General features: G+C 35.4%; 1 protein-coding gene across 7 annotated transcripts in view; it reads right to left on the bottom strand.

Annotated features, from left to right (window-relative positions):
- The window catches only part of LOC114331819 (protein croquemort), a 317,116-nt gene that overhangs the window by 11,491 nt on the left and 281,429 nt on the right, over window positions 1–24,196 (bottom strand). For all 7 annotated transcript variants that reach the window (XM_028281487.2, XM_050643841.1, XM_050643840.1 and 4 more), the window contains exon 6: window positions 11,198–11,271. In XM_028281487.2, the coding sequence (XP_028137288.1) occupies window positions 11,198–11,271 (74 nt within the window). The remainder of the gene's footprint in view (window positions 1–11,197; window positions 11,272–24,196) is intronic.

A 24,196-nucleotide genomic window follows, 5' to 3' on the forward strand; every position in this document is an offset into this window, starting at 1 on the left:
AATTTATTTAATAATAGCACTATACTTAACTTACGTACTAAGATCAGCTCACGATTATCTAACTTGGTTTAGTAGACATCTTTTTATTGATCTGTTGGACATCTTTTGATGTTATTAATGTTAAAACATCGATACTTCTGGTGTTAATTCACTCGTTACTGTAGTATTCAAAATGAATTATTGGGGGTAAATGCGATAACTCTAGGTTATCTAATCCTTAAAACTAAGGATTTTTCCGACTTCTGTTTTGTGACAGGCTATCGAAGACTTAAAACTAAATCGGGGGAAAGAAGACCATTAAGTTATCGATTGTCTTAACTTGGAGGCGACATGAGCAACGGCTCTAGAGTTAACCAGAACGTCTCATTAATTTGCCTGTTATGTGGTCCATATCAGACATCTTTTTAGTGGTCATAACTAAACATATTTTTTTATATAGGCTAATCTTAATAATTATACTTAATTAAGAGATAATATATATATATATATATATATATATATATATATATATATATATACAAAACTAAGATATATTGAAATTATCATATTATATAAAAACGATGCGTGAGGGAAAGGTTGAGAAAAGGAATGTAGTAAAAAGGGTCTGCTCCAAATCTATTTAGCACTATGTTAGCTGTAATACATAAATAATGTTTTAAAAAATGAGTATATTCAATCAACTAGATATACTAATCTTAATGACATAAAAATGGTGAGTGATATTAAAAGGTAAAAAGAGGAATATAATAAAAAATTGTATGATTCAGATGTATTTATCAATATTGTAGTTGTAATAAATTAAGTTTTAAAATATAATTATATTCAATCAGCATACATCTTAAAGTTAATCAAATCATCAAGGATAAATGTAAAAATACTGGCTTTTCACATTTTCACTATTAAATTTAATCAGCATACATCTCAAGATTATCAATTAAATAGTGCCCCCACGGAAGCGTATCATAAGACTCCGGAAGGTGATATCTTTTATCATCATTGGGGCTGAGCGCAATCTTGCTTTGTGTTATGGTATAAACATGGTGCTTATCTGAGCGTATTAGATTCTGTGAGGCTGCCTTTGTTGTAAAGGTATCTAAACACTCGACGTAGTCTTCGAAAGTAATTTTAGTGTTTACAACAGATTTCTTAACCCCCTTCGCCTTCTTTGTCACACCATAATTTTTAATAAGTATTTCAATCTCATCGTCCTCATACTCCTGATCTATCAAATTCCCCCTCAGTTTTTTGATGTCATTATCTGTGATAGCTACTTTTGTTGTATATAATTTAGATCGTAGCCCTATGTAGTCAGTCATAATGCAGCCATTATTCTCATCCTTCATCATACCCAACACCTTCTTGTTAACCTGGGGAATGCCATAAATATTGTCTTTAGGATAGTCAGAAGTGTCAAAGTGCTGATGGCAGTCTGTTTTCATTGCCTCATAAGGATCTTTTTCCCTTATTTCCACGATCACACTATCGGTATCTGTATAGCAGGTCGTAAAGTTCTCACCAAACCTTCTATCTAAATACCCATAGTGAAAATCATATATCGTAGTTTTAGCCAAATCCAATATACTCATGCCCACATATATTGGTTTATCTAACCATATTTCCGCTCTATGCATCTCGACAGCTACCAAATTTTCATTAAAAATAGTAGCATTTTTAAACAATGGACTGCTTATTCTAGCTTCAGCTCCGTAACGACCCTCCCATTCAGTAAGCAATTTAATATCAACGCGCTTGCGCACATTCTCCATGGTCTTGCCGAACACCGCGTTGTTCATGAGCTTAAAAAGATTTTTCTCAAATTCATTTTTCGCTGCCTTCCGGAGATTTGTATTCAAGTCGATGTAGCTCTTTAGCCAAGGAGACTGCTTAAATTTCAGGACGCGATGAATCTTTTTTAGCAGCAATCCGTGAGCTAGCGCTTGCTTCAAGGCCCTGTAATGAATTACGTATCTTTCTTTATCATGAAGGGTAGCCATCAATTTGGTTTGCTCTCGCGGTCGTTTAGGAGGAAGCATAGTTTTAGGGTTCAATGATTGAGGGCAAAACGGAAGATCTTTATGACGATCGTGGATATGTTGGGGGTACACCAGATCAACCTCGAGAAAGTACCCTTCAGAAGCATCGTCATGTATGGACAGGACATCAATGTTGACATCGACCCACTCGAACCCTCCATACGGAAGGAATTGCGACATCGCCCATCCATATTGATTATTGACATCGAAATACATCAGATAGGAGTCAGGCTTCGAAGGATCGTAAGATGCCATATACTTGTTATTGGCGTGAACGCGGCGTTTCGAGCATACTTGACTCAAACCACCGCGAATACCACGCTCCACAAACAAAAACATATCTGGATCTGTTAGAAGCTCCAGTTCCTGTTTTGTATGTTTAAGCATTGCATCCCACGTGAAGCCGGGAAGAGTAAAGTAATGAGCTGGGTCAAGATTATATGTTTTGAGACAACTGGATCGAAATTGCTCAAAGACGTCGGCAAGAAGAAGAATGTCTGTTTTCATGTATAAATCAATATAATCCCCGAGAGTGGAACATGAGAATGAAGACCATACATCTTGGGCTCTACGATAATGTCGACGAGGACATGGTCTATCCTCAAGTTTATTGTAAAAAGACTCGATAGGAGGTAGAGACGTTTCACTAAATTTTGTAAATGAATCAATATAATCATATGGCATGATACCTTTCTTAGTTAGAAGGTGAAAATTCTCCTCAGGAAGTGAAGTATATTGGGATCGGAGATTAGGATATTCGGTCAAATATGAAGAGAGCTTATCGAGAGAAGAAGCCATGAATCGAAAACTATCGACAAAACGGAATCTAATTCGAGCATCATCAATGTGTTTCGTAAAAGAGATATATTTTTCCTTAGTAATAGGAAGAAGATCTACGGGGCCTTTGATGTGTGTAGCAATATCATTAACAATGAAATGGGCGTCATATCCGCTAAGGTTATGAAATATCACTGGGATAGTGTGAGCATCTTTGTAATTAATGTTACACCCTTCATGGGCAGCCCCTCTGTAGTTATTATCTGGAGTGAGGTGGTCGTGGTCCCGCACTTTCTTATCGTCGAGGGAGAAGCGTTGCTCGCAGATATGACAATGCGTGGCTGCATGAAAATCACTCTCTTGCTGAGATGTCATATTTATATCATATGGGCACATGAACACTGTAGAAACTTTCTCAGCAAGCTGATTAAGTTCATCTGCGAACCATTTCATGCAATCCTTTCCTCGATATGAGCTATAAAATGATAGGGTATCATCATATGAACATTTGAAGAAATACCCAACTGCTACAGGAATATGTTCTTGATGTTTCTTAGGATCTCCTGTACGCTTCAAAGCACTTTCGAGATCTGCGTATACGGCGAAGGGGGCTTTAATCTTATTCCTGAAATTCTTAAATCTTAACATTTTACGACTTTCTTCTGGCATTTTGATGGCTGTTTCATTCATTCTTTCACAATCGTCGGTATGGGCTTCTAGATGTGCAGATGATGAAAATGGTTGTAAACACCTATCACAGATCACATCTGATCGCCCTTTACAGCATGTCTTATGAAAATTTAACTTTTCTTGTGATCGAAAATAATGTAGGCAGGCATCACAGAAATATTTTGTTCCATTTTCATTGCTCAATTGTTTGGAAAGGAGCCGGGATAGATTTTTTATCCAAACGTAATGATATCTAATCGGACCTTGCTCATCATATTTATCTTGAACAAGAAGAAGATTCACATGTTTATCCTTCTTGTTCTTTGTTAGGAAGGTTGGGAGGATCGTACTGTTCTTCTCCTTTTTCAAAATGTAAACGTTGATTGAAATATTATTCTGCTTTTCAAAATTCGGAATTTGTTTGATGGTCATAGGCCACTGAATACCTTTAAGTTTTAATATGCTCGAGTAGTGCGGGTAAGATGACATTAAAGCGGAGTTAGTTTGACATGGATATAATGCCGATATGACAGCCCATGCAAAGCATGCCTCGTCATCGTTCTTAACATTGATACATGCCTTCTTTTGCTTTATCTGAGGGGGAAGTTCAATGTAGGAGGATCCAAGTTGCGGCGTAAATTTGTTAATGTTGACCCCTAGGTTAACAACTGCCTTTAGAGCCCATCCAGAATCGCGTTCTTGGAATTCTTCCAAATCTCTGGAGATGGGCTCCACTACTTTCTTTTCAAACCACTCATCCAAGTTTGTGTCTTTGTATATGGGAGAGTTTGAAGTAGTGAAATACTTGGTTTCATTTAGGATCATATCTCCGCTGGCTACTTCAAATTCCCCACCAAATGCCATATTCACCTTTACTGCCTCATCAGTCTTAAGAGCGTTCTGAATTCGTCGCTTAAACAAAGCTTTGCAATCTACCAGGAAACTACTCGGGTCCTTGTGTTTAAGGTTTGAGATGACACCAGTCCGAATTCTTGAATTGAATGCAGATATAGAGTCATCCCATTGTACCCTCTTGTACGCAGTCTCCGGTCGAGAGTTAAGTCCCGCCCCCTTCTTCTGTTCGGCTTTTAGTTGGTTTCTTAATGTTTTCACCTGCCGCATCTGGGCTTCGAGGTGCTGCTTTTCGCCAATCGTCTTGGCATATCTCATAGAGTCCCTTAATTTTTTGGATGCCTTATTACACTCTATCAACCCTTGTCTTAACTTTTCAGCATTATAATCATTTTTGATTAAGCCTAAGATGGTTGCAATTAACTGAATAAGTTTTGCCAACATGTTTAAGCAAATATTAAAAAATAGATTACAAATAACAAATTTTCACAAAATTAAAAATTTTCGAAACAACAAAAAATCATAAAAAAATCTGAATAAAAAATTATCAAAAATTTAAAAAAAAAATCTGAAATATATCACTCACCAAAACACGTCTGAACGATTTGACACTCACCAGAGCACACGTCTGAACGCTAGGAATATCTGAAACAGAATGAAGAAAATACCATAATGTTGGGTATTAAATATACTTTTAGTCGGACGGAAAATTGAATGGTATTATGTAACGCTCAAAAGGCCCCTGAAATGTGTAGATTTGTGCCTGTTCTTCCATAAGAATCAATGTAAAAGTGCTACATTTAACACATTTATTGAACTTGGTTACATATTTCCCCACTCACGCTATGAGATATACATGAATGTATCACTACTACCAACATAATAAAGTAAACACCTAAAAATCTTGATTATTCCCCACCACTTTCATTACTAACTGCAGTACTTCAGAAGTACAGAGGGGGTACCTCAGACGTACAGACGTCATCAGAGCCATGCTAACAGAAGGCATAAACGACCACAGAGGGGTATCAGAGACATACAGACGTCATCAGAGACACGCTAACAGAAGATACAGGCGATCACAGAGGGTTACCTGAGACGTACAGGCGTCTACAGAGACACGCTACCAGAAGGTCACAGAGGTATAAATACAAGCATTTTAAAGTCGAGAAGTCATTTGTTAACATGTCTTCAAATAGAGCGGTTCAAGTAAACAAACTTGCGGCAATAGTGAGAGAAAAGTACAAAGCTCTTAGAAGAATGCAAGCTGATGAGAAAGAGGTTCTACAGACAACGTTTAAGCCAATAACTACGCCTCTTAAAGAAATAACCAATTATGTGAATGAAAATGTTCCTAAACCAGATCTCAACGAAGATGAGTCACACATTAATCAACCATCACAGATCAGTGACGACGAACCTCTACATATACAAACATCGTACAACCCTTATTTAGAAACATATACGCAAAATTTAGGGAATACTGACCAGATATTTGGCCCCAAGTATAACTGGGAGACGGGTGAATGGGAGTTTGGAAATCACACCATTGAGTTCGGTAAAGATAGCATTCAAATGGATTCACACATTTTTAAAGCTACACCTGGCCTGTACGACCTGATTTTCTCGAAGGAACCTACACAATATACTCTAGCCGATCAAAAAATTTACAAAACTCTTCTAGACGTATCAGGAGTACATAAGGATGGACGAGGGCGTCTACGCCACCAATCTCACACAGCAAAATACGAAAAAATTATTAAGCCAATGTATCTAGGAAAAAGAAGAAGAAGAACAAAGGCCTTACATGGTACCTCAAGAAATGCCGAAACACAAGAAGAAGATACATCAGGCATACAACAACAGTGTAAAAGAAGACATATATCACAGAAGGGTCAAGATACAAAAGATATGCAGATGCAAGGTTCAAAGAAAAACCGTGTTGATGTTCCCACAAGAACTGCTGAAAGAAGGGTTTGTGATATAGCAAAGAAGCAGATACTTGACGAACTGGAAGAGATATGGTGTCTGTATAGCGAACATGGCGACCCGAACATGCTTGTGAAAGGCCTTGAAATTCTTTCAAAAGCCGACGCTTTAACCGGAAAAGAAGCAGCTGAAATTATAGAAGAACTGAGGTACCTAGATATTATTGACTAATAACAGACACATACTTCAAGAAAACAAGAAATTTTAGAACAACCAAGTAAAACTTCAGAATTTAAGTTCATCTTAATAACAGATAACATATCCGACCTTCAAGAATGAATATACTAAAAGTTCTGTGTTTTATACGTATTAATTTTTAACAAATAAAATATTACAGAATTTATTTAGCGTACTTTTTATTATATACATACCAGTTCATCGGTTGCACACGTCACTACCTTTAAAAGGAGCTATGACATCACCTATCCTAACTGGCTTTAACAGCATCAATTATGAAAAATATTAGAAGTCACAGGTATTCATAGAGATTCCCGAGGATATTTGAGACATCAAGCATTCCAGGATAAATTTAATAAAATTATCAAACCTTTCTTTAAAAATGAACAACCACATCATCGAAGCCGATAGTGTTTTTATATACTAAACCAATGCAGCATTAAGATTGCCAATTGGTAGAAAACTATTCATACATAAACAGAGAGAAATAGAAAACAGTAATCCACAATTATTAAAGCAGAGCAGACGGGAAATTCTTTGGACGTAATTATTTTAAAACTACATAGATAAAAGAAACACAAGTACATAGAAGGAATGCACACAAAAATGAGGAGAGAGAAAGAGAAGTCAAAATTATTAAAGCAGAGTATACGTGAATTTTTTTTTTGCACGTAATTATGTTAAAAATGCTTAAAACAACCACAAGTACATAATACTAACACAATAAATACAAGAACTTATTTAAAAAATATTTAAAATATGAAACACAAGTACACAGTAAACACACATAAAAATGTTTAACAAATGAACAACAAAAATCGCTTACCTTTATTCAATATTTATCACTGCACTGCGAACTTACTAGCGAAACGTTCAGAAACTGTGGTTCGGACACAATTGCTTATACACAATTATTACTTTATACTTGTCAGAAACTCAATGAACTGACTATCCTCCGATTTCTATTTATATAGTAGGTTACTTTGCCGATGCATTATAATTTAAATGTACTTGCAGGATTATTTGAAACGGCATTTGCATATTATTTCTACAATTTGTGGTTTTAATTTCCGTTTTTAACACGTATTGTGGAATGTGCTGTGTCATAATAATGAAATCGTATACTAAAAAAAATAAAATCGATGCTTTTTTTGCGGTCATTACCCTACATTGTTACTAATTTTGCACCGTCAGGTTAAAATGCAATATTAGACGACATGTGAATATTATTTCTAAAAGTTGCAGTTTTAATTTCCGTTATTGAAATTTGCAAGGTGTTTCTGGCGATGTTGCAAAAAAATATAATCGTTGCTTTTTGCGGTCATTGCCCTACATTCTTACTACTGCAATATCATGCATGTTACAGGTGTAACATGATATTGCTTCCTCTGACACATTCGTTTTGTGTGACTAATGAAATTCTATTTAATACTTAGTATTAGATGTGGAATGTAGCTAGAATAATGAAATCATATTTAATTTCTTCTTCTTCTTTGTGTCAAGCCATCGTCACTTCTTCTTCTTTGTCATGTTGTCAATTCTTCTTCTTCTTTTCGATTTGCCACTTCTTCATTGTGTTGAGCCATTTTCACTTCTTCTTTTCGTTTGTCAATTCTTCTTCTTCTTCTTTTCGTTTTGTCATGTTGTCAATTCTTCTTCTTCTTTTCGATTTGACAATTATTCTTCATTGTTTTGAGCTATTGTCACTTCTTCTTTTCGTTTGTCATGCTGCTGTCAATTCTTCTTCTTCTTCTTTTCGTTTGTCATGTTGTCAATTCTTCTTCTTCTTCTTCTTTTTCGATTTGACAATTATTCTTCATTGTTTTTGAGCTATTGTCACTTCTTCTTTTCGTTTGTCATGCTGCTGTCAACTCTTCTTCTTCTTTTCGTTTGTTAATTCTTCTTCTTTTCGTTTGTCATGTTGCTGACAATTTTTTTCTTCTTCTTTTTGATTTGTTAATTATTTTTCATTGTGTTAAGCCTTCTTCTTCTTCTTTTCGATTTGCCACTTCTTCATTGTGTTGAGCCATTTCACTTCTTCTTTTCGTTTGTCAATTCTTCTTCTTCTTGTTGTTTGTCAATTCTTCTTCTTCTTTTCGATTTGACAATTATTCTTCATTGTTTTGAGCTATTGTCACTTCTTCTTTTCGCTTGTCATGCTGCTGTCAATTCTTCTTTTCGATTTGTCAATTATTCATCATTGTGTTGAGCTATTGTCACTTCTTCTTTTCGTTTGTCATGCTGCTGTCAATTCTTCTTCTTTTCGTTTGTCACGTCCACTTCTTCTTTTCGATTTGTCAATTATTCTTCATTGTGTTGAGCTATTGTCATTTCTTATTTTCGTTTGTTAATTCTTCTTCTTTTCGTTTGTCATGTTTCTGTCAATTCTTCTTCTCTTCTCGATTTGTCACTTCTTCTTTTCGTTTGTCACTTCTTCTTTTCGTTTGTCATGTTGCTGTCAATTCTTTTTCTTCTTGTTCTTTTGGATTTGTCCCATATTTTAACCATAACCAAGCCAGCCATATTTTTACATTTATCCTTGATGATTTGATTAACTTTAAGATGTATGCTGATTGAATATAATTATATTTTAAAACTTAATTTATTACAACTACAATATTGATAAATACATCTGAATCATACAATTTTTTATTATATTCCTCTTTTTACCTTTTAATATTACTCACCATTTTTATGTCATTAAGATTAGTATATCTAGTTGATTGAATATACTCATTTTTTAAAAAATTATTTATGTATTACAGCTAACATAGTGCTAAATAGATTTGGAGCAGACCCTTTTTACTACATTCCTTTTCTCAAATAATTCCAATAGATCTTAGTTTTGTATATATTATCTCTAAATTAGCTATAATTATTAAGATTAGCCCATATAAAAAAAGATGTTTAGTTAAGATCACTAAAAAGATATCTGATATGGACCACATAACAGGCAAATTAATGAGACGTTCTGGTTAACTCTAGAGCCGTTGCTCATGTAGCTTCCAAGTTAAGACAATCGATAACTTAATGGTCTTCTTTCCCCCGATTTAGTTTTAAGTCTTCGATAGCCTGTCACAAAACAGGAGTCGGAAAAATCCTTAGTTTTAAGGATTAGATAACCTAGAGTTATCGCATTTACCCCCAATAATTCATTTTGAATACTACAGTAACGAATGAATTAACACCAAAAGTATCGATGTTTTAACATTAATAACATCAAAAGATGTCCAACAGATCAATAAAAAGATGTCTACTAAACCAAGTTAGATAATCGTGAGCTGATCTTAGTACGTAAGTTAAGTATAGTGCTATTATTAAATAAATTATCATATAATGTAAAATAATTCATTTCTACTAACCATCATCCCTACTAACATGTCGGTCGATGTAGTCGTACCTTCACGTTGGTGACTGCTGTTAAGAACATATTTTTCAACAAATTTATGTTCGACCGAATTGACTACCTTTCATTCATTGCATGCTTACATCATCAATCTCAAATAATTCATTCATACTAACTATCAACCTTACTAACATCACTTTATTAACATTTACAGATACTTAGTACATTTAACCATTACTTACTACTTGACTGTCCTTGCTAACGTTTTTTCCGACAGTCTATGTAGCTATACACTCTAAATTAATTTATGGCTTCAATAATACTGCTTATTACACTATGTTAAATACCTTTTCTATGTCAATATATACATCATATCAGCATATCAAATAGTTGTTTGTGTTATGCTAAATTGTTAAACGATTTTTCTAATACTATAAATATATTCCTATTATCAGAGACCCTAAGTACAATACCAACGTAAAAAAAACATAATATCACCTGAATTGCCGTAGATAAAATATAGTATGCAGCTCACAATGCCATCTGTATTCAGTAATTCTCTTTGTGTTTTTTGTGTTAACATATTCGTTACCCCCTCCCCTTTCCAACCAGCCGTCTTACGTCACGATCGGACGAGCCGTCGCGCCTCCACCACAAAAAGCGTCAAAAACGAGCAGAATGGACCTTAGCGATTTCTTATGGGATTTTACATGGGAAAATATCTAGAACTCTTGTTGCCCTTTTACTTAAGTATTCAATTTTATTTTCAAATTTATTTATTTAGTTTACCTACTAACGTTACCTACATGTTTTTTTCTTTAATGAACATGAATAAACAATTTATATGTAGTCGTTTACATTTTTTTCTCCTCCTGCTTTATATCTATAAATATAACAATTATGATTTTTCTTAACTTAAAAGTGGTATCTTCACTGGGAGTACGTTACCACGGTTAATAATATACGTAATTCTTGACTTGAGAGTGGTATCTACCATTTTTTAAATAAAAACCAAAGATAACTACTTTTTTTTATTCAGTAAGTTTAAATCTACCTATTACTAAATAAAATGCATCATAGTATCACACAATATAAATTTACATGGGGTCGGAATGTGCTTACAACTTTAAACCCCTTTTTCTCAGTTTCATAATTCTGGCAGATACCATTTTAAGCAAAGCACGGCAGTACTGTAAGAGTAAGTAAGAACTGTAATTTGGTGTGCCCCTAATGGCTTAAAAATTTTGCAGTTCATCAGGTCTTGGTGATTTTCCATCTTTAATCCGCTATTAAAGTGACGTTTAGTAAAAGTCCTTAGTGATTGTAGAAACGGATATAAAAAATTGGTAATTACCTTATACTAGAGACACGCTGTATAAGCATATTCAATTGCATTCCCGCTTGCACTTCCATCACAATACCAGATTTCTAAAACATACAAAAATTCATCATTTACAAAAATATTTCTTTAAGTTAATTTGCAAATTTAAGCAATATTAAACAATGCACACAGTGGCTATAGGAGAACTACAAAAGGAAAACAATAAGCTGGAAAAAATTTAGTACGTCAAACCAGAACGATATCCGTCACATTATTTTTTGATTGACCTTCCTCACAACTAACTCTTGTATGCTACGCCGATTGCTTTCAGTTGATTTTTATTGTATGGCATGTAGATGATTTTTAGATATTTTTCTTTTACTCACAAGCAACTAATTACTTTGGCCGCAATTTTTCCAGCCCAGGCACTGTAGATAGTGTTACCGTCATGGCGTGCTTTCAGTCAATGATTAATAACAAAGCGGATGGAGTGGCCTGATCTCAAAGTTCTCCTATTAAAAGTATCTTCACACACGCGGTGAAAACTGTATATCCTCACAAACGGGTCTGTTACCCTATGTATAAATACGAGTGTTGCTCTCAGTAGTCGCAGACCTATTTTAATCTAAAGTTTCCTGGATACGATGTATATAGGAACGACCACACAAGAAGATCAGGAGGAACAGCCATCCTAGTCAAGAAGGGAATCAAACACACGAGTTTCGCGACTCCACCACTAGTAAACATGGAGGCAACAACAATAGAAGTGAAAATGAGGCAAGGCGCAGTCAGAATAATATCAGCCTACGTAAGACCGCAAGACCCATTAATGGATGAAGACCTCAACGCGTTCCTAAATATCACCGAATCAACACTAATAATGAGAGACGTAAATGCGAGATCCCCCAACTGGAATGATAGAGCTACGAACCGAAACGGAAGAATATTAAACAGATACATAGAAAATAACGAAGATACAATGGCAATGGGCCGAGAAGATCCAACACACTTCTCAGGAAATGGACTACCCACACATATAGACATCGTTGTTGCAAAGAACCTAGGACTTCAAGCAGAACTAACCACACTAGACGAAGGGAACACAGACCACAACCCCATTCTACTAGAACTAGGAACATGGGAAGAAACAAATCAATCGAACAGAACTAAAAAGAAAATAAAGTGGACAAATTATAAAAGATTAGTTAGTGAAAGAATAAACATAGTGCCAACTATAAACGATCCAGAACAAATAGAAGAAAAAGTCTTAGATCTATAAAACATCATACAAGAAGCGATTAGAAACAGCACAACGGTAGAAGAAGTCGAGATCCATACGGGAAGGTTCAAAGACATACCACAAGAAGTAAAAGATCTTATAAGGAAAAAGAACAGAGCGAAGCAAATAGCCAGAAGAACGAGAAACAGAGTAGATAAAACCTGGGCAAATACACTAAACAGAGAGGTGAAGACGGCTCTTCGACTACACCGCAGCGAAAAATGGGACAACTTCTTACAAGAGATAGAAGAATCAGACCCAAACATGAAAAACGTCTGGAAGTTCCAGAAAATGCTAAGAAGCGACAGAAAACCCATCCCCCATTACATGGAGCAAACGGCATGGTATACTCCATAGAAGAAAAAGCTGAGGCGATGAGGTCCACACTCGAAAGTGAATGCTGGCTTAACTTCCATGAAGACGAGGACAACGACTTCTTAGAAGAAGTCGAAGAGCAAGAAGAAAGACCAGAGGATCCAGAAGACATCATCCCCCCAACATCACCGGAAGAAATAAACGAACATATAAGAAACAGTTCACCGAGAAAAGCGCCTGGTCTAGACGAAATATCAAATAGAGCCCTAAAATACCTCATCCTCCCTAAGGTGAGGAATCCGCCCTAAAATACCTTCCCAGAAGAGCCATAGTGTATTTTACAAACATAGTGAATGCGATATTAAGATACAAAAGATTCCCAAACCGATGGAAAGAGGCCCATGTCATCATGATCCCAAAACCTGGCAAAAACCACACGTTCCCGCAGAACTACAGGCCAATCAGCTTACTCCCAGCGATCAGCAAAATAGTGGAAAGAATCATCCTCAGAAGACTGCAAGCGGAAACAAACAGACTAGAGATAATCCCAGAAGCTCAATTTGGATTCAGAGCAGAGCACTCCAGTGAGCTACAAGTACTCAGACTAACTGAGTACATAGCAGCTGGTTTCAACGATATGCAGTACACTGAAGCAGCATTCCTGGACGTAAGCAAAGCTTTCGACAGAGTATGGCATAAGGGACTCATATATAAAATGCGAGGGTATGGGTACAGCGGGGCGATGACGAGGCTGATCTCTTCGTACTTGGGCGACCGGAGCTTCAGGGTTCGGCTAGGACAAGTCCTGTCCGAGCTCGGGAGCCCGGAAGCTGGGGTGCCGCAGGGAGCAGTCCTGTCACCCCTACTGTACACAATATATACCGCAGACGTACCAAGAACTCCGGGTACCATTATGAGCCTCTACGCAGACGACACAGCGATAGCGGCCAAACATAGAAACGTAGACATAGCAGTGACCAACCTGCAAACAGCGTTAGAAGATATAGAGGAATGGTGTATAAAGTGGAAGATAGCCATCAACTCCGAAAAAACGCAAGCGGTACTATACAAGAAAGGTAGACAACAGCCAGAAGAACAACTGACGGTGCAGAACACCCCCATCGAGTGGAAAGACGAAGCCAAATATCTAGGAGTCATCATGGACAAAGGATTAACCTTCAAGAAACATGTAGAAGCCACAGTCCAAAAAACCAACATGGCAAGAGCAACACTAAGAGGATTAACAGGAAAAAGAAGTAAACTGAGACTGAAGACTAAAATAAGGCTCATAAACAGCATAATACTACCGATACTAACGTACGCATCTCTCGCATGGGGACACGTGTGTAACACAACAAAAAAGATAATACAGGCGGTCCACAACAACAGCCTAAGAGAAGCAGCCAAAGTCCCAAAATACGTAGCCGAACGATTCCTCTTCAGAGAACTACAGCAAGTAAGAGTCCCAGAAATGATGACAGACAAGGCCAGAGTAAAATTTGCAGAACTGGAGCACCATCCAAGCCCAATACTGCGAGAGATGCTAAGGTACGACGTTTTCCACCGGTGGAAGCACAGACGTCCAAAACAATAAATATTGTAAAGAGGGATAAATAAATAAAATACTGTAAACAGTGAACGGTTCGTAGCTCGAAAACAACAAGTGCCGAAGAAAACGTAACACACGTAGGTCCAATACCACGATCACCTTTAAGGGAAGTCAGATATAAAAAAATTTTTTAAAAAAAGGCGTAAGCCACCAAAAAAATCACAAAAACAAAAAAATTATAAAAATCTTGAGTTCCAAGCCATTGGAATGAGCTCAATGGGGCTTGGTACAATGACTTGGGGCCCAAGCAAGCAATTTTAGTTCCGCGGATAAATAATTAAGAAGATAAAGGCATAGAGCGCTTCACGCTGGGCCTTATTTTTTGCAATCGATTAGGATACCACATGGAATTTTATTACCCAGGATTCCATTGTGAAGAGCATTTGGCTACGATAGTTGTGCCCTCATCGCGCATCAGCGTGCTATGGGGGGAAAGGGATGGCCTGGGGTATTGGAGCGAGGTGGGGTGATCCCTGTTTTTACTCGGGTCAAAACACCTCGCCCCAATGAATTGTTACACCCGAATGTACTTTTTCGATATGGTGGACATCTCCCACAGGTCGGGTTGAATCAAATTGCTTGCTTGCTTGTAGTCGCAGACCTTAACAATCTGACTTATAGGCCGGCTACACACAACGTCTTGCCTGGGAGCATGCCTGTAGAGACTCGTTTGTGCAGGTAAGAGCGTGTGTATGGACGGCAAGACTGTATCGCGCGCAGGTCTCCAAGCGCGGACTGTGCTCTCGTCGACATGCTGAAGATTTTACCTATGCAGTTTTAGGTTCTACAGTTTTACTTGAACGTGTGGCCGGCAGTTCAGTCTCAGTCCTTCTTGAGTTCCGCAAAAGTTTTCGAGGTGGATAGATCAAGACCAGGCGAAATGAGTGGCATAAGAAGTGTTTCAAAACAATTCTTAACCGAATTTATAGACTTGCCGGCATTATGGAAGGTGAAAAGTAGAGAATATTCCGACAGGAATAAGAAAAATGAAGCATACACTTTTATTTAATACGTAATATTTTATTTTTTTTATTTTTAATTGATTCTAAAATAGAGAATTCTTTAAAAGCATAATATATAATTTTTTTACCGTTTTTTAAAGACTAACTATTATTTTTTCCATTATTGGAATACTACCGTTGAAAAAAAGTTTATATACTTTATATAATATACTGAAACTGTTTTCTTGTGGCATGTTTAATGTAGTATTATCATTGTTTAACCGTCTAGATATACAATGGTATTATGTTTGTATGGGATTGAGCCATAATAATTGTAGGTGTAATTAAAATTACATTTCTTAATTAACTAGTGTTTGACGTTTCGATTTCCACTCTGGAAATCGTCCTCAGAAAAAATTAATAGAAAATTAAATATGAGAAATTTTCCTAGAATTTTCAAACCTAATTTTCTTTTAATTTTTTCTGCGGACGATTTCCAGAGTGTAAATAGACACGTCAAACAGTAGTTAATTAAGAAATTCTCCGCACGAGCCACTTTTTACTCCACTTACTTCTGCAGCGTGGTTGCTTGTTTTTTTGTTGCTTTTTTATTAATAAACAATACAATAACGCTTCCATTAAAAAAACCTCTTCCGTGCTGCTCATCGTGTTGCGTTCTCGAAAGACTGAAGTTTGCGCAGTCCAGTTTTTACGTAGTCTGCACGTGTGGACAACGTACGGTGTACCGTCTTTTTTTTCCGTCATGCCTGCACAGTTTTGGACTTCACAGGTAAGACGTTGTGTGTAGCCGGCCCATTACAGTCTCCCATTTGGGAGACTCCAGCTCGACTTTGTCCGCTACACTTGATTTTTGGGGCTAAAAATAATTGTTTTTTTTTTATTTTTGTGATCTAGAGAAGCAAGCTGATATATAGGGCGATTGCTAGGGATAGAAAAACTATCAGAGTTTAGTTATTGGTAGTTGCCTATTGCAGCACTACTTATATCTTCATTTCTCTATCAAATCTTGTAATATCTTCTATCTATCTGAAAAATCTAACTTCGCTGTGTGTACTCCTCGACTGTGTGTTGTAAACTTAGGGCCAGTATTTCCAACCGCACTTAAGCCAAAGCTTACTTTAAGCCTGAGCTTAAGCTTAGATCCCTGTATTTCCACTTTAATTTGAGGCTTAAGCATAGGCCTAAACCAAATAATTTTAAGCTCGCGCAAAAATGTACCATGTACACAAAATTAAGTGAATTAAAAATGAGACAGTCACAGATTACAAGATAAAATTAAATGTAAACAGTAGTAGTTTTTACCTCAGAACAGTTAGTTCTGGCATTTTGACGTATTCAGAGGTACCAAACCAATTAACTTGACAGTTGAGGACCAGTTTAGTTAAGGAAATGATGGAAATACGGCACCTAGCTTAAGCTTCTGCTTAAATTTTGACACAGGCTTAGCTAAGCACAAGCTTAAGTAGCTGTTGAAATACCGGCCCTTAGATTCAGGGTCCGTGAAGATTCTGACGAAAGAATGTGAGTTATTGTTAGATCGGGCAAATCAAGATGAACTGCTGTTCATCTCTACATCACAAATTCTTTTCTTCAAATATTTTATTTTAATTTATTTGTTCTTTCAATAGTCGTTAATCATTGCTGTGTTTAATAACATTTTAATTTAATTTTACCAACATATTTGTTAAAAACTTGGACCGAAAAAACTTTCTCCTTCTTCTTCATGTGTCCTATCCTAAGGACAATAGCGATAATCATGGCTCATTTTATTCTGTCTGCAGCAGTTCTGGAGAATTCTATTATTCAGCCCTATTCTGTAACTTTTAACAAATCGTATAGAAATGACCAAGTCGAATCGTAATTACCCAAAATCGGAATGTTTGATATCTATCGCGTCATTTTTGTGTTTGGATTGGTATTCTGTAACTCATATCGTAATCGAAATCTCTGACTTCTATTTCACGCGGTTCTGAGGAGGCGGCAACCGCGCATTAACCAGTGTTCTGTGACCTGGTTGTTACTCGAAATATGACACCGTTGCCATCTCCTCAATGTTTTCATACTTTCTTCATACTATCCTCAAGTTTTGAAAAGTAAATAAAGTATTAGTGTAAATACTGGATGCAAAAAGCTCAAAAGAGGATAAATGGTTTTAAATTAGAGTTAATTAAAATTGATATAAAAAAAAGATAAACTGATAAATAAAAAGATAAGTAAGTGAAAGTGAATATAAGAAGTATAAATGCTTTTAACGCTTGGTTTTATAATCAGTTAAAGTGAACTTTAAATTTTAAGTTGGTACCTTTATCAATGCAATTCATACGGGTAAATGTCAACTTTAAAGTGAACTTTAGTTAATGTTCACTTTAAGTTGATTATGAAACCGGGCGTTTTAAATCAAAGATATTTAAGTTGATGTTATTAATTCATAATTATTAATAAATTATTTAAAATTGATATTACTAAATAATAATATGCAATCTTTAAGATACGACTCCAGCTGAAATAACTGCTAAACAACTTTTCCCAAAAATGGCATCTTTTCCATAATTTGTTCAGACTATGAGCGTTGACTGATAAATATTCAAGTAGGTATACTGGTATAATATGAGGGGTATAGAAGCAAAACCAGCAATCTCCACATTTTCATTAAATTGAGTTATTACTGCCATCTATATTTTTGTGTTCATTTCTACAACTTCACAAAATATGATGTAGCAAAACCCCCAATATCTTGTAAATATTTAACGTCAAAAAATCGGGTTAGTAGCAAAAACAGCAATCTCCATCGGTGCGTGAGTAGCAACACCAGCAATCTCCGTTTTCACCAATCACAGCGCACAGCCTGTAATATGCTTCAGTCTTTGACGAATGGATTAAACGTTTTGGTACGGGGTGAGCCGCACTATTGAAGCGATATTGGACAACCAAAAAGTGTTTGTAAGGCTGGAAAAATATCAGGATGATTAATCCTGGTATTATTGAATTGGGGGCTATTAAGGTTAACCTTTTAAAACTTCGAGACGTTAATAAACTTCTAACAAAACATTTTGGAGAAGAGTGGATGAAAAACTTAGAAAATCTTGAGTTTTGCCCAGTGATGTGGGATCCCATCACTGGTTTACCCACTACCCACATCACTGGTTTTACCATAACGCTTTAAATAGGAATAATGATATGTTAGAAAACATTATTGATTCCGAAGAAAATGAAGGAGCTATTGAACATATTGAAGGAGAACCTGATGCTTGTGATGAAATTTCAGATTTGATTGTTTAAAAATTTTTTGTTCCATAAATATTTGTTTTAAAATTTTTTCAATAAAAATTTAGTTTCAAGGAAGATGTGTGTTTTTTGAATTCATATATTGTTTTCTCTGTTGCAAAATCGGCAATCTCCAAGTGTTTGAAGCAAAACCAGAAATCTCCAAACTTAAATTGTTAATTACTTCAAATTTAATGTAAATAATTAAGTTTTCTTTTTGCATAACTAAAGCCAATGTACAAATAAATATAAATAACAAAACAAAATCAAACTTCAATAAAACGCTAAAATTTTATTAAAAAATTTTATTTCCTGAAAAATTTGTCAAAGTGGAGATTGCTGGTTTTGCTTTTAGACCCCTCATATACAAATATATATTATATATTTATCAATCAACGCATAAGAAGTCTATTGTATGCTATTCTCGTACATTATACCATTGATTGAAATTGTACAAGAAATAAAAGCGAAAACAGTATGGCAACACTGCGAGCGGCAAACATTCAGATGTCACATAGCATAGCAAATAAATAAGGTTAGGTCCTACAACTCCTACAACATGTCTAAATTAAATATATAATTATCTAAACAAATAAAACCACAGACTAAAAATGAAGCAGCTAAAAAAAGGTAGAAATACTATAAATAATAATAATAAGTAATACTATAAATAAGTAGTAATCAATTATTTTATATATAAAATATAAACGTCAAAACAAAACAAAATGCGCTTGCGTCAACCACAATTTCGATAATCGAAATCTCATCTCGACAGGGTAAATGCTGTCGAAGTGATTTCTATTTCTATTCACTATTACATTGTAGAGATTCCGAAGTAGTTATGGAATGCGGATTTGGACTATTTCTATTCGACTTAGCCAGTTCTATTCGATTTTACTGACTTCTATCATCGAAACGAGTTACAGAATAGGCTTGATTGTTTTACATTGCACTTTCGGTTGTATTACCAATCGCATCCACTCATATTTTTTATTTCTTGGTAGATGTTTAAAGCAGCTCATTTTTCTTTCCTTTTTAAATCTTTACGTCCATAATTGTCCAGGCTTCAACTACGTATAAAAGGTTAGAGAATACGTAACATCTCAATACTCTAGTTCTAATTTCTATTCCTAGTTTTCCGTTATATAATACTGTTTTCATCTTATTGAAAGCGCCTCTGGCTATCTCAATGCATCGTTTTATTTCCAGGCTGCGGTCCCATTGTTCATTTAGTTCACATCCCAAGTAATTGTATCTGGGTAATTTTTCTAAAGCTTTTTCTTTAACATAGATTGTTTCGTCTTTAATTTTGTTCTTACTGACAATCATGATTTTTGTTTTTTCTTGTGTTCAAAGTCAGTCCAGTCCGTACTTCTCGCAGTAGTGCGTAGTGCGATCAACCAAAATTTGCAACCCTTCTGAACTGCCCGCAGGGAGTATTGTATCGTCTGTATTTTTGAGATTATTCACTAGTGTTCCAATAACTGATATGCCTTCATTGATGTCTTTTAGTACCTCTTTAAACATCTCTTCTGAGCACATATTAAAAAGTAGAGGGTAGTACATATTCCTGTCGTACTCCTCTTATTAATGGAATTTCTTTAGATTTTTGTTGCTTTACTTGAATTAAGGCTTTTTGATATAGTTATAAATTTGTACTCGTAATGATTCTCACATTCTAATCTATTTCTGTGTTCCGTAATATGTTTGCAAGCCTTCTGTGTTGAACTTTGTCAAAGGCTTTCTTAGTCAACTAGACGTATGAATACGTTCCCTTTGGTAATAATCGTAGGTCCATTTTTACCGACACTTTACCTTGAATGTATTAAACTACACTAGTAACAAGGTACACAGGGTGTTTGGTAATGAATGGGTCATAGCTTAACCGTAGATTCCTGAGGTTAAAATAGGTCAATTTAAGCAAATTTACCTTAGTACGAAAATTGATAATAACCAAAATAATGGGTGTCAAAATTAAACTTTTATTTTATTCATTTTTGAATATTTCCTGACATGCATGGGATAACAACACGAAATTTAATAAGTGGGGGTTTTTGGGACGAGAATCCTAAATTCCCCACCAAAAAAAATATTTATTACCCAGAGGGCGCCATATGTCTTTCAGCGCTCATTTATTACGTTCAATTTTTTTTTATCCCCCATACTACATAATTTTGAGACCAAAACTTTTATTCCACTATGTATTACTTTTACTTAAAAAAGATATACTATACTCATCTCGCTAAACTCAACCGTTTTCGAGATAAACGAATTTTAAAACAACGATGCAAAATGCAATGTTTTGCGTTTTATTGTAGTTACTAAGGACCATTTGACATATCCGTGTCATAACAGGGCAGAAAGTGTAGGTACTGTAGGTAGACCCTACTAATAAATTATGTTAAATAATCGTTTCGGGCTACTACCAGAGGCATACGACAGGGGAAAGTGAACGGATGACCCTTCCCAAATTCTACATACCACTAACGGAACTGCTATTTTAGCATACTTTTTATGGTAGGGGAGCAAAGTATGCTAAATGTGCAGTCACTCGAGCGCTTTGGGGACCTATTGGGTTGTGATTATTAGGTCCTAAAACCAAAAAAAGTTAAGTAAAATTTTCCATTTTAGCGGGCGCTTGCCATTTTTTAATTTAATTTTCCATTTCCATTAATTGTTTTTTCCGAATATAGCGCCATCTATCCATAATTCGAAAATATGTTTCGAATAAAAGTTGCTTATTTTTATGCAGAGAATTCAAATCTGCAATAAAAAATGGGGGCTCCCATTTAAGATTTTAAAGTAACCCCCCACCCCACCTCCGTGGGGGGTCGCGTTTGGTACCATTCGATATATTTTTCAAAAATATTAAATAAGTGTATTTTGCAGTTTTTCGATCTGATGTTTATTTTACTAAATATCGCGGGATTTGTATTTAAAATTTAAAATTTACCCCCCACCCCTCTCTGCGAGGGGTCGTGTTTGGTATCTATCGATAGATTTTTGAAAAATATTGAACGTGTAGTTTTTAGTTTTTCGATCTGACTTTCATTTCGCGAAATATTCGCCTTTTTCTTGTCAAACTTTGTGACTCACCAATTCCCTTACGTCCCGCTCAAATCGTCAGATTTTTTAAATATACACTGATTTGCATGTACTTAACCTACCTTATCTTAATCTGACAATTTCGAGTATTTTTAAGGATAGATTTTTTTTTTCGGGCCCCCCTAAACGAACTCCCCTGTGTTAAGAGCCAATATATGGCAGAGGTACATCTGCAGGGTACCACGTTTCTCCCCATATGATAATCTGACGCGCTCGAGTAACTGCAAAAATCCCCGCTTGGGCTCCCCTACCATTAGATTCTCCTATACTTTGTATGTAAATAATCTACTCTTCATTTGTAACGATAAAGTCATTAGTTTTAGAGATATCTGTTAAAAGTTAAATAAGTTATATAAGTTAAAAATGAAACGGCACAGATATTTTGATTAATGTACAGTAGACTTGCGATTATCCGAGTCTAGGTTATCCGAGCCCCTCGGTTAACCGAGGCAAAAGTCATAACTGGTGAGTTTTTAATACAACTTTCAACCTTGGCGCAACATCGCCGCCTCAAAAACAGGAATGAAGCTTACGCAAAAATCAATCAAATATTTTTTTAAACAGTAATATTGATAAGGTAAATGTTTTTATCTTTTATAGACAGTAAAAGTTATTAGTTTTGTGATTAAAATATCCACAGTTATGGTTATTTACGTGTTTTTCTATCAACATAACCAATCTCAGTGTTAACCGAGTTTTTCCATATCCGAGGTAGTCACGGTCCCAGATACCTCGGATAATCGCGAGTCTACTGTATTATGCTTCGTTTTTAACTTCAAATATCTCGAAAACTAATGACTTTATCGTTACGAATAAACAGCATAATTATTTACATAGAAAATATTGGAGAATCGAAAAATGGTACTACAATACTAAAATAGCTATTCCGCCAGTGGCGTAGAATTTGGGAAGGGCCAACCATTCACATATAAGTAAAATGCAAAGTAAAATAAAGTTATATATTGAACCCCCAGCTAGCACATCACACTTAAAATTTAGTTTTCTTCAGAAATCGAGACACTTTTCAATTATTTTTACAATCTTTAGCCAATAATATTTGAACGTTCTATAGGGAAAACTGTTTAGTTAATAGTTTAAAAAATAGGAAATAAATTTGAAACAGACAATATCTTTTAATTTGTGGTAGCGTAAAATACTCAAAAATTGTTAAAATTCACATATTAGCACCTTAAAAGAAGGTGTGGTCTAGTATGTTGTGTTGGGTGTTATTAGCACAATCCATTTTTTGTTCTTTTACTTTACACTCCATTTAATTGGAATATAATTATTATAGTGTGTTTAAAGTTATAAAGGATATAAATAAAACAACTTATAATTTTAATAACATGTTTAATTGAAACAAAAAAGAAACAAAATTATAGCCAAACAATGTCAACAAATTAAATGACATTTTGACTTTAGAAAGTGTCTTTAACTCACTATTTCTGAGTGGGTACGTTGAAGCTGCGCTTGCTGTCAAACTTTGGCATCAAAGCTCTGGATGCTACGGCAGATCTTATGAAACAATCTCATTACTTAGCACTGACGACTTTTTTAGATGCTTCAGTCACTAACTTGACATGGAAATTTTCCAAAGTTCCAATCCTCGGGTGTTTCACCAGCAGTGATTTTAGCCCAAACTTCATCATCAGAGACTCTCCGTAACAGTGATGGTGGTGTAATTTCAGTGGTGTTCCAATCAAATAATTCAGTAGAGTCAGTCGCATGAAAGGTGATTTTTGGAGGTCGAAAAACCCTAATTGTTTCTGTTTATGTAGCTAACATCTTTCCTTTGATTATTCTTCGGAATCCTAATTCTCTTATGTGTTTCCTTTCATCCACGATCATCAGTAGCAAATTTTCTGGGTGGGAAAAATGCATTATTTTCGATTACAGGATCAACTACTTTAATCAAATTCTCTGGTAGAAATCTAGTTGATTTGATAGCCGCAAAAACGTGTTCAGTTATGTTACAGTGTTCAGATATATGTTATGTATTTGCTGTACTTTATTTTGAACCATACAGGCATGTATGATTTAAAAATAAAGGATACTAACAATTTATGTTTAACTGAAGACATTTCCACACTTACATACAGTCTCAAAACTATGATAGCTGTAGTCAACCATCGATAGTGGAAAAGTGGACCCGGTTCTCGAACAGATAAGTCCACAGGGCAGTTGCCTGACTTTATTGCACAACTTATGTCTAAAAGACACCATTCATCTTTACTCAAAAGATTGCGATTAATTAGTCCTCCTAGTGGTTAGGAACGAGATGGTTTCATAAGATCTGCTGTAGCATCCAGAGATTCGGTGCCAAAGTTTGACAGCAAGCGCAGCTTCAACGTACCCACTCTGAAATAATGAGTAAAGGACTCTTACTAAAGTCAAAATTTCATTTAATTTGTTGACATTGTTTTTCTACAATTTGGTTTCTTTTTTGTTTCAATTAAACATGTTATTAAAATTATAAGTTGTTAAACACACTATAATAA

This window comes from Diabrotica virgifera, chromosome 2 (genome assembly GCF_917563875.1).
Source record: "Diabrotica virgifera virgifera chromosome 2, PGI_DIABVI_V3a".
Lineage (NCBI taxonomy): Eukaryota > Metazoa > Arthropoda > Insecta > Coleoptera > Chrysomelidae > Diabrotica > Diabrotica virgifera.